Genomic DNA, 12,192 nt, shown 5'->3' with positions numbered 1-12,192 from the left:
AAAGTAATGTTAAGTGTGATGAGGAGGTAGAAAGTAGTGTTAAGTGTGATGAGGAGGTAGAAAGTAGTGTTAAGTGTGATGAGGAGGTAGAAAGTAGTGTTAAGTGTGATGAGGAGGTAGAAAGTAGTGTTAAGTGTGATGAGGAGGTAGAAAGTAGTGTTAAGTGTGATGAGGAGGTAGAAAGTAGTGTTAAGTGTGATGAGGAGGTAGAAAGTAGTGTTAAGTGTGATGAGGAGGTAGAAAGTAGTGTTAAGTGTGATGAGGAGGTAGAAAGTAGTGTTAAGTGTGATGAGGAGGTAGAAAGTAGTGTTAAGTGTGATGAGGAGGTAGAAAGTAGTGTTAAGTGTGATGAGGAGGTAGAAAGTAGTGTTAAGTGTGATGAGGAGGTAGATAGTAGTGTTAAGTGTGATGAGGAGGTAGAAAGTAGTGTTAAGTGTGATGAGGAGGTAGAAAGTAATGTTAAGTGTGATGAGGAGGTAGAAAGTAGTGTTAAGTGTGATGAGGAGGTAGATAGTAGTGTTAAGTGTGATGAGGAGGTAGAAAGTAGTGTTAAGTGTGATGAGGAGGTAGAAAGTAGTGTTAAGTGTGATGAGGAGGTAGAAAGTAGTGTTAAGTGTGATGAGGAGGTAGAAAGTAGTGTTAAGTGTGATGAGCAGGTAGAAAGTAGTGTTAAGTGTGATGTTGATTGTTGGTGTGATATAATGTGATATTTTTTAGGACATTTAAAAAAGAAAATTATAAATGTCTATCAATCATTATTATGATTTCACAACTTAACATTAAATTATGAAAAGGAAATGTTACCTAACGTAATTAGACCACTATAGGAAAACTAATATGTACCTCTTGTAACCAGATGGGAGATACGAGGATTACACCCCCAGAACCTTGCACCCACTCAACAAACTGAGACTCTGAAACCGGAACACTGCTCGAACTACTGCTCCTCCGGGCTCTGATTATTTTATTTAAATTACATATTATTCTCCGATTAGGCCATATTAAGTCAGTTAGTTATGATGATATGAGAATATTTATTTAGTGCTAAAGTTCCCTCTTCAAGATGATATGATAATCTTCAAACGATTCTCAAAATTTTAAAACAATTCTCAAAATCCTGGATTATATGTATATTTCTTCTTTTTCCCCCATGAAATTCTATCGTAATTTCAGGCGTTTAACCACCAGCATATCATGTGATAGATAACACTAACGTGTAGTAGTGAGCCTGATGGAGCCGTCTAGTGAGATCCAGAGACATGTAAGTAGCCACGTAGACACTGTCAGCGTTGAGCAGGGGGAGTTGCACGCTCTCCTGGCGCACTTGCGCGCACATGTCACTTGCAAACTGCTGGATTGACAGGTCTAGTGTGTGTGGGTCCCTGGGAAAGGAAGATATTGTTAGAGTTATAATTATTGTAGCTATCTTTAGGGTAATACTGTAAAGGTGGTGCGAGGAGAATTCTTGTCATTATTAACATATTTTGACCCTAATCCTTACCCTCCATATTACCACTATTCTCTGCTGTTAGTGTTAAACTAACACACTGAATGAGTCCCACAAAACAACATTCCTAACTACACCAACTAACATTCCTAACTAACATTCCTATCTACACCAACTAACATTCCTAACTAACATTCCTAACTACACCAACTAACATTCCTAACTAACATTCCTAACTAACATTCCTAACTAACATTCCTAACTACACCAACTAACATTCCTAACTAACATTCCTAACTACACCAACTAACATTCCTAACTAACATTCCTAACTACACCAACTAACATTCCTAACTAACATTCCTAACTACACCAACTAACATTCCTAACTAACATTCCTAACTACACCAACTAACATTCCTAACTAACATTCCTAACTACACCAACTAACATTCCTAACTAACATTCCTAACTACACCAACTAACATTCCTAACTAACATTCCTAACTACACCAACTAACATTCCTAACTAACATTCCTAACTACACCAACTAACATTCCTAACTAACATTCCTAACTACACCAACTAACATTCCTAACTAACATTCCTAACTACACCAACTAACATTCCTAACTAACATTCCTAACTACACCAACTAACATTCCTAACTAACATTCCTAACTACACCAACTAACATTCCTAACTAACATTCTTAACTACACCAACTAACATTCCTAACTAACGTTCCTAACTACACCAACTAACTCGATGTGAAGAAGATAAGAAAGAAACTGGAGAAGAGACTTGATAAACTCCTTAGCACTCTGCTTATCCTCCTCCTCGTTATCAGATGAGGCGGAGGATGCTGGGGTTGCATCTTCTGTTTCCTTTGCTAGGGTCTCTGGAGAAGAGGATGAGATAAGAGGTGTAGGAAGTAGTTGTAGGAAGTAAAGGGTTTTGGGATGATTCTGAATTTCAAATCAACCAATTTTTTAAAAAAATAACAGAAAATGCGTAACAACTTGAGAATTATAATAATCCTACCTGATTGGTTAGGTATGACAGGTATTTCAGTATCCTGAGGGAAGACTGAGTCTGTAACATCTACCTCCTCGCTCAGAGCAACCTGCTTATCTTCTCCTCCCTCTTCCTCCTCATCTGTCTCACATGTCCTCTCTGAGGCAAACTTGGTTACTAATCATCAAGTCTCTAGGATACAGTGTTGGTGAGAACTGTGGGATTCTTAGATTCACAGCACCAACAACTATTGCAGATTTTAGATTGTGATCATTCAGACAAGAGATCTAGAACAAAACAATTAACTAATTATTAATTAGATAATTAACTTCGTGTCCACCTGTCCTAACAAGATCTGTGGTATGAGTCTCCGCATCAGACTCTGCAGTAAAGAATGTTTGTACAGGGGGAGCAGGTCCGGGGGTGAAGATATCCTCTGTTTCACTTACTGTTTCACTCTCATCCTCTCCTGCATCGTACGACTGAAATTATTTAAATAGTTGGATAAATGTAGTTGTAGGTAGTTAAATAGTAATAATTTTCATCTGCAATTGAGTCTTTATCCAATTAAGTGATTACCAATGTATTACCTGTAATTGAGAGTCCATGTCCTCGATAGCCCCACTTATCCTCTCCATATGCTCGATAGTAACACCGTTACTGTTAGAAAGTTGCTGGATGGAGTCTAACAGTGCTACAATAACACTGGCGCTCATTCCCAGCATAGTGCTGTCACCACACAGGGAGGACTGAGTCACCCCGTCTATCAGCATCTGAGAGTGGGGGAGGTTACACATATTTTACATATTTTACATATTTTACATATTTTAAATATTTTAAATATTTAAGTACATTTAAGTTAATGTACATTTTACAGTGTAAAATAACACAACTTTACTGTTTACAATGCACATTATACAACAGTACCTTTTTTGTAAACTACCACAGACTTACAAATATCATAATTTGCTCAAGTGCAAGTGTGCATCTTGAAATTGATCATATTATACTTTAAAAGTTTGGTGCTATACTTTCACTACAGTGAACCAACGTAACAATCTCTACATCCATATCTCATTATATTACATTATATCTCATTATATTACATTATATCTCATTATATTACATTATATCTCATTATATTACATTATATCTCATCATATTTCATTATATCTCATTATGCAACATTATATCTCATTAAATTACATCCCGACACGCACATTAACATACATGGTGGTGTTACATTAAAAAATGAAGCAATTCCAAAGCTTTTGCCTGATAAATTGGATAAAATGAAGAAGCTACCGACTTGGTATAATCGATGTGTCATTCTGAAAAGGAATAATAATTGCTGTTCTGAGCTTACCTTTAAAAGCGCAAAGTCTATCCGAGCTATACCTTTCTCTTGGACAACGCATAGGTCTGTCTAGTAACCTTGGGTTCTTAAATACTTCCTGGATAAAATGTTAAAATAATATAATAGTATAATAATAAAATAGTATAATATGATATAGCATTATGTACGATATTATGATATTGTATTACATTATCTACTATATTATGATATGTTATCTGCAATATTTACACTGATTAAACTTGGCAGCAGATTGCATGAATTATTTAGTCACTTAGTCACTTATAATAAAAACATACTCTGTACTCAATCTACATAATATGCTAATATTTAGTAAACTAACCTTGACTCCCTCTAGAGCATGTCTCCTGAGATGAGGTGGAGGAAACATGATGATCCTGTGAAAGAGTGAAGCTAAGACAGGTCGCAGGAAGGCCTGGTGCCCCACTAATCGCACTAACTGGGTGGCAATTGAGTGGCAGCTTTTGGTGCAGGAGTTGGTCACATCTGTGTTAACGGTGTGGATGTGCAGCAGGTCTTTTATCGTGTGGGGGTGGGAGGTGTGTACCTGGGTTGGGGGTTATTATATTTGACTGTATCCTAGATAATGCAGACAATTTCAATCATGATAATAGGAGAATAACAATAACGGATAACTAAGAGAATAACAATAACGAAGAAGTAGATTGTAAATTAACATACCTTGCCCCTCTGTGCAGCTTTGTCGACCATTGGGTTGCCAAGCAACTGTATAAGGGAGGGGCACAGCTGTTGCCACACAATGTCAGTGAACATGGTGTGTTGAACCAGGGTGGGAGGTGTACTGCTCAGTAGTGTTACCAGACCGTCCAAGTAATGCCTACAAACAGTTATTATTACCTTTAAAGTTATAGAGATGAATCTAATAATCAACAGTAATTAGAACAAACAGTTATTTATGTATTAAAGCAAGGCGCCCAAACAATGAAAACTTGATGTTCTTTCAGTTACTCACTTGAGATACACCTCTACAATTGCTTGTTGGCGCATCGCTGTGTTTCGGTTGGGAACCTTTCCTACCAGCCATTTTAAAATCTCTATATAATCGTCCACCTGAAAAAAGATGCTTTATAAACAATGTGACAGTGCAAAACACAGACGGAATCGCACAAGGAAATCAGAAGCAAAAACTAAAACATTTGTTAAATGACCGTTAAAACCAGTAAGTTTTAACAGAGGGATATTTAAATACTAACCTCTGGAGAAGACGACAATTCTCCCTCCGCAGCCAGAGTTCTAGGTAACTGAGACAACATCTGAAGGAAAGTGGAGTGGGCCAACGCCTTCTGGGAGGTTTCCTTGTGTTTGACAGCCTGTTCCAAACACAATTCCAACATCTTTATAATAAGATCGTGGTGAACTTCTCGTATGTCTGAACACACTACCGCCAGACACAGCTTGTAGATTTCGTGAAAGTGCTCGTCGTTCGTTCCAGGGTAACGCAATGTTAACTCGACAATCTTCACCGCAAGAGGGGTCTAGAGAATAATCTATGAATCAGGAGATGAAAAAATAAGCTGTTCATAGGTTTGAGAAGACAGGAATGACAATTAATACTGTTCTCATTCTCAAGATAAAACTACACCATACAAAAATTGTTCCTCCAAGTATTAATTGTTAACATTTCAAATTTAAGGGGGGTAAATGTATAGCTAGACATTAGCTCCAAAAGAAACCTTATTTGGGTTAAGGGAAGTAGCTTTGAGTAGAGGATCGCTTAGTAAATGCCTGAAACCAGCAACAGCAAGAATACAAAATCGAGGTAGTTTGGTATCATATGCCAGTTTCAGGGGAAGGAAACAATAGCTGCGGACAGTAAGAACTTCTTTCTGATTGGAAGCCAGTTCTTCAAGAGCATCATTACACGTTTCCTGCATTATTCAGATTATTGATAGAATCACAATATATAATATATTATGCAATATTAAAACATTATGGAACTTGGAAGCCTTTCTGAAACACATTCTATTGCATAATAATAATTTAAAATAGTATGAAACAGCCCAATCACCTGTATATTCCGGTACTTTGAAGCTTCCTTCTGTAGAGTTAGCAGAACTTCTTTAATAGGTGAAGCCGAATGTGGCTCGGGTATATTTGTGAGATTAGGGTTAATTGGAACATGCTCAACAGGCAAATCTACTGCTTGCTTAGCTTCAGCGATCTCTGTGCTGGTAAATTCTTCGTACTGATTGAGGGATGTATTTGTGGAAGACCCTGCAGATGTGCTCCGAGAGTTACTCCTACGATTAACTGCAATAAAATCTGGCTTGGATACAGGTAAATGATTTTGCTCAGTTTCTGACATCTGTTCATGATCTTCTGTATCAGTCAAATTTTCTGCTGAAATCTCAGGTATAGATTTCGATGGAGACGTTCTGTCTGATAGATGATCACATTCACTGACATTAACATCATCTGTAGATAGGTCACTGGCTTCTGTGACGGAATTAACATTAATGGATGATTCATCGGCCAAATAAGAGTCGGTTAAATGCTCAGTGGAAGATGAATCATCGTTATTTGTCTTCGTTACCTCTGAAGAGGTTTCACTTTCTGAGTTTTCCTCACTTTCTGATTGATGATGTTCTTTGTAGTCTGACCCATTTTCATCTGGGAGTTGTGCTTGACAAATTGAATCGTTTGGTACTATCTCAACATTTTTATTGGTTTCTTTTTTATGTACTTCAGGTGATGATGCTAGCATTTCATAGTGTATTCAGAGCTAGCTGTAGATTATAGACTGAGATAAAATTAATTGAAATTGTTTGAACCAAAAGTGTAATATATACTTTACAATCGAATAAATAAGATAGGTATGATAGATAAATAATAATGAACAAAGTTTAATTTTATAAGTATTTGCGTCAGTTATATAAGGAACTATATATGATGCTGTAAAGGATGCAGTAAATCAGATCAGAACTCTGTTAGTAGTACACCAAACTAGGGAGATAGATATTAAATATAATAGTGGAATCTGCCATGAATAAAATGTGGACATAATAATTTGAATAAATGATTTTAGTGGTATTTACAAGATTGTTTAGGAATAATTGGTTGAAGCGTATCAATTAATTGTCGGCACTGATGTCATTATGGTTTAATCGCTGTGTTTTGATTTAAAGTAAAGTAAAGTAAAGTAAAAACCGAAATATATTTAAGATTTTACTCAGTTAAACACAAATTATGTTATTGCCCTGTTGTTATTATTCTGGTATTTGACCAAAAATTGCCAATTTGCCAATTTGCCAATTTTTCTGCGCAGATCTCCAATGCCTGATCTGCAAGCTCGCCGCGCCGATACTGATCATGGGGCCTAATTGATCTGTGATCTATCAAACTGCACAGCTGTAGCAACTAGCATGTGCGGCCCCGTGCCGAACTATACTCATTGTATAAATTCTCGTTTCTAGTTTGCTGCGGCCTGTTATGTGTGTACTAGTGTACTAGCTGTGTAGAAAATGTGTGTGTGCTACTTGTTAGATGCTAGTAAGTACTTGTAGGTTTATAACCTACCAAGATGCACGCCGAGTTGGACTCTTCGTCGGTCTAATATCTTGTCTTGTGTATTGATATTTATATTGATTATATAGTATTGTTATTATTGAATGAAGCTAACTCCAGACATAAATAATACTACTTCTTTTAACAAAGGGACTTTTCACAAGGGTGGATGCGTAAACTTTACGGTCTGCACTCTCCTATCCTTGTCATACGTTGTATACATAAATAATTTTACTTCTTTTAGCAAAGGGACTTGGAGTATAAACGACGAAGTTTGCATAAATTTCTATCCAACCAAGACTTCAGGAGGCAGAGGTGGGTGTGTAAACTTTATGGTCTGCACTCTCCGATCCTGTATCACCCTGGATTCTTTACGACGTATCTTTGTAAAAGGTATATACCTTTTAGTCAATCTCTTGCTACTCCAAGACCCCTAGTATATCTGATCTAAAGTTCGTGCTTGTTATATAATATATATAGGAGTGCAAAGAGACAAAATATCTTGGCCTCATTCTAGATAGTGAATTAAACTTCAAAAGCCATGTAGATTATATTATTAGGAAGGTCATGAAGAGAATTGGTGCCATGTATAGAAGTAAAGCACTGCTACCCATTAAATATAGGAAAATGTTTGCCAATGCACTCATGTTGCCACAATTCGATTATTTAGACACGATCTATTGTAGAGCTGGCAAGACAAAACTTGCTGAACTTGACACTCTGTACAAAAAGGTAGCCAAAATAGCTCTCAACGTTCCACAAACAGAGAGCAGCCTTAATGTTTATAGAGACATGAAATGGTTACCACTCCATCTTAGACGACAACTCCATCTGTCAAATTATATGTTTAGAATCATCCATGACAATTGTCCTACAAACTTTATGAACAAATTTAGTTACATATCAGGAGGTAGTAGGAGCGGCGAAAGCTGCAACCTATATGTTAATAGATCAACATCACATAAAAACTTTCAATACTTGGGGGCAAAATGTTGGAATAATGTTCCAACAGATCTACGAAATCTGCCCGATGTTAAAAGCTTTAGTGATTCGTAAACAGCTACTCTCATCTATAACAACAGACCCTAATTATACCGTCGACAATTCATATGACAAATTTTACACTGCAATCATAGTCGACGATAACTAAGTATCTTCTAATTCTTTTAAATCTGAGGCATATATAATTGATGTATCGAAAGGATATTCCCTTTTTTACCACCTTACCATTCTGATTGATTTTTCACATGACTGACATGTTTTAACTGGAGAAGGGGTTCGCACAGTGGTAGTTTTATAAACCACTTTTAATTTATTGACCTATTATACCTAGTGGTAGTTTTATAGACCACATTTAATTTATTAACTTATTATACTTAGTATTTATTTTTGGTGACTGTATCACCCAGTTTTAACATTTGATAATTGTACAGTTTATTGACGACACATTGACTGAATGTTATTTTATATTCTAATCTATATTCTAGATATTTTATTTATTTTTCAACAGACGACAACTTCCTGTTTTTTTCTTCTATATTAGTTACTCATATCTCTCGTACAGACTGTTTTACAAGGACATTGACAGATGATACTCACATTAGGCATTCATTATTGCATCTAAATTATTTCACTTGCATTAGGTTTAGAAATTTATTCTCTGGTTAACAGATTTCAAATGTTTAATTAATTTGTAGTATGACAGTAAGGTATATAATAGTTATTTAATTTTGCTTGGGCTATTATATTGACTATTGAGGTTTAATGATGATATGGAATTTGAATTTTATATAAATTTACACTATGTGGTTGGGGCATTTTGCATAGTAAATATGGTTACTACTCCTATATATCATATTATTTGATTGGTATTCGATTTCTGATTATTTCCCTAGGAATATGATTATTATATCTCAATTTGGCTTTAGGTAGGGTGCCCCGCTAAAAGAACTGGATTCTTCCAGGAAGCATCCCGTGCACAGAGCTTGGTCTACATATATATTAAATTATTAACCATTCATTCTGTATGTGCACGAAAATTTATTTCAATCAATATATATGAAATATATTTTTGTCTGCTTTAATTGATACTAAATAAAATATTTGTTTTCTTGAATTGTTGGTTTCTTGTTTTCTTGGAACAAATATTTTGACAGGATTTACAGACGGCAATAATTTATTCGAGTTTATTTTATACGTTATAATTGCTGTACTCTGTAAAGTTTGAAAAGTATTAAATAAAAAACAAGTCCAACTCGGCGCTAGTCCAACCTACAAAAATTAAAACATAGAAATGATTACGCTAGTGTAATTTTGACACAATACACAATTTTGACACAATGCACAATGTGCAAAACTTACTATGGAGGGGAGGGGTTAAAAATTAATAAACGATGTCGTAGCTCGGCGAGGCCCAGTTGCGCATTTTGCCGATCTAACGAAGTTAGATGTTGTTGCGAGATCGAAGCATTATTGGATACGCGGCGCGGCCCAGTAACGCGCATCGCGCTACAAGTTTAAAAGTTAATAATTTTAATTATCACAAAGCCAAAAAGTTTCTGGGGGCTTCGTTGACGGATATTGCTACTAGACTTGTTTAAATTTCTTCGAAGTAGCGCGCGCCGCGTTAATCCATTAACAATCGGATATTCACCCAGGCCAGCCATTGAGCCATGAGTCTACGCGTATAATTGGTTAAGGAGTTGCTCTAACCAGAGCCCTCTCACTGCGTGACGCGCTTGTTTCACAAAAATATGTGCGCGCTACTGCAACTGAGATTCGATCGAGAGGGCTCTCGATAGAACAAAATTAAATAAACATCTAGTAAAACATTGACCATTGTTAATGATCTGGCCCGGCGCGCGCTACTTCGTAGCACTTGCCGTCGAGAAGAAAGCGGCGCGCGCTACTTCGAAGAAATTTAGACAAGTAACATCCGTCAAGTAAAACACAAATAGTTTTAAGATTTTACCTAGAATCATGGGAATTCGTGCTTTGCGGTATAACTATTTGACGTGGTTGTTTAATGCCTTAGCTTCATCCTTTGCCGCGCCGCCGATCGGTTAACTAGGTTAATTTTGAAAGAAGTTATAACTTAACAATGCGCGCAATTTTGGAAGTAAAGATTAGGGTTAGAGTTATATTGTTTAGGGTTAAAGTTAATTTGAGGGTTCCGGTTAGTTAATAGTTAGGAAATCAAAGTATGGGCCGCGGCCAGTGTTATTTGAAGTGGGATAGATCGACTAGTGTTACAAAATAGTCCCTCTTACCGGTGGGGACCCCAGGCTATTATATGTTCATAAACATAATAAACCGAATAAAGGTTCGGCGGAATGACAGGCTGAGCGCCGCCCAGTAAGGTCCCTCGAACCAAATACTTTCTCCAGGACATAATACTCAATTTTAAAATTGATCTATTAGTATAATGGAACAATTGCCGCGCCGGCAATAATGCGAGAACTTTCAGAGTTTGCAAAAAACTCCTCGAAGAAAACTCCCGTCTTGCGTCTGCGTAAATTTGATTAAATTTTTAGAATCAAAAGTCCTATGTTTGTAATTGTATCTATTGGCATTGCATATTTGCTATTTTCTGCTTTTGGACAACACAGAACAACCTCAGTTCTGATGACAGTCAACAAGCCACCTAACAAACACCGCTCTACTTTCTATCAATGTGTATATTTTCCTTTAGTATAAGTATAACAATACTAATAGTAATAGTAGTTCTGTGTGCGCGTTGAATTATTTCTCTGGCTTTGTAGATTTGTATACATTGTTTGTACATTTTCTGTACAACGTGTACGATCCCTTTTCCGCTACAGAGTGAACAGATTGATATGGTAGATGATGCTATGGTTGAGAATGGCCAGTTCCTTACGGAATATGTGAATCAGATACACATGGCGACGGTGTTATACCTTCTGTATAACAAGTTTTAACTTTTTAACTTTAAGCTTAACCACGCTCTCCCACAGTTCAACTGATTAACAGAAGATCACTTTAACAACGAAGTAATACAGCCGTCAACTCAGTGGCTGATTTCTAACACAGTCAACGCGTCCACGACTAGGAACAGGACACATCGCCTGGACACCGGACACCACTCTTATCCCAGCACATCTGCACTACAACGTGACGTCACAGCAACATCGCAATACGTGTCTAAGCAGACTTTAGCAAGGAGGGACACTTCGATTCGAGCACGGGAGATTTCCCACGGACTTTACTCTGTTACTGAATAGACTCTTTACTCCCATCTTTATCGTCTTGAATTTATACTTATTGTCAACGTAACTTTTATTCGTATTTTATCCAACTGTTTTAATTGTTCAACGTAAGACAGGACCTAAAACTAATAGCCTATAAACGGGTCATTTATAATAACGGACAGTATTTTCAAGGAGATTAGAAGTGAAATCGGAGTTGAACACAACGATGATGTGCGATTTGAAAAACTGAACCAGAGAAGTGTGCCTAGAGAAAGGTTATCAGAATGGTTAGAAACAATGTGCTGGATACTGAACAATTATTGTGGACCATTGTTACAATTCGCCACAGAAACAGCTGACGACAACCGAATGTTCAGGAAAGAAAAAATAGCAGATGCGACCAAAATCATAGAACTTCAACTACAAGTGAAGTTACTCACTAAGCAAAAAAAGATAAGGCAAAAATCAATGATTTGCAGGAGAAGTTAGCTTTGAAGAAGGATGACGAGATTGGAACTGTGAAAAGTGCAGCTCAGAAAAAGATCAAAACCTTTTCGTCTCTGTTGAAAAACACGTGCAAAAACGCCTTTGCACCGAAGAAGATCCAAGCTGCAGTGAA

The 12,192-nt window shown here is 36.8% G+C and overlaps 1 protein-coding gene across 4 annotated transcripts in view; it reads right to left on the bottom strand.

Annotated features, from left to right (window-relative positions):
• LOC134817598 (brefeldin A-inhibited guanine nucleotide-exchange protein 3-like) overlaps positions 1 to 6,611 on the bottom strand; it is a 31,441-nt gene extending 24,830 nt beyond the window's left edge. For 2 of the 4 annotated variants that reach the window (XM_063826815.1, XM_063826816.1), the window contains exons 1-13: positions 5,870 to 6,603; positions 5,535 to 5,729; positions 5,055 to 5,336; positions 4,814 to 4,911; positions 4,522 to 4,678; positions 4,163 to 4,387; positions 3,832 to 3,919; positions 3,056 to 3,238; positions 2,806 to 2,947; positions 2,493 to 2,624; positions 2,214 to 2,349; positions 1,215 to 1,382; positions 844 to 955 (exon numbers count right to left, since the gene is read on the bottom strand). In XM_063826815.1, the coding sequence (XP_063682885.1) occupies positions 844 to 955; positions 1,215 to 1,382; positions 2,214 to 2,349; positions 2,493 to 2,624; positions 2,806 to 2,947; positions 3,056 to 3,238 (873 nt within the window). In that variant the 5' untranslated portion in view covers positions 3,832 to 3,919; positions 4,163 to 4,387; positions 4,522 to 4,678; ... (2 more) ...; positions 5,535 to 5,729; positions 5,870 to 6,603. Of the gene's footprint in view, positions 1 to 843; positions 956 to 1,214; positions 1,383 to 2,213; positions 2,350 to 2,492; positions 2,625 to 2,805; positions 2,948 to 3,055; positions 3,239 to 3,831; positions 3,920 to 4,162; positions 4,388 to 4,521; positions 4,679 to 4,813; positions 4,912 to 5,054; positions 5,337 to 5,534; positions 5,730 to 5,869 lie in introns of those variants that run through there. The other 2 variants (XM_063826817.1, XM_063826814.1) reach the window with 2 other exon arrangements.
• Between the last annotated feature and the right edge of the window lie 5,581 nt (positions 6,612 to 12,192).

The sequence above is a fragment of the Bolinopsis microptera genome, chromosome 6 (assembly GCF_026151205.1).
Source record: "Bolinopsis microptera isolate Bmic1 chromosome 6, MBARI_Bmic_1.0, whole genome shotgun sequence".
Lineage (NCBI taxonomy): Eukaryota > Metazoa > Ctenophora > Tentaculata > Lobata > Bolinopsidae > Bolinopsis > Bolinopsis microptera.
This window is presented reverse-complemented; position numbering and strand designations above follow the sequence as displayed.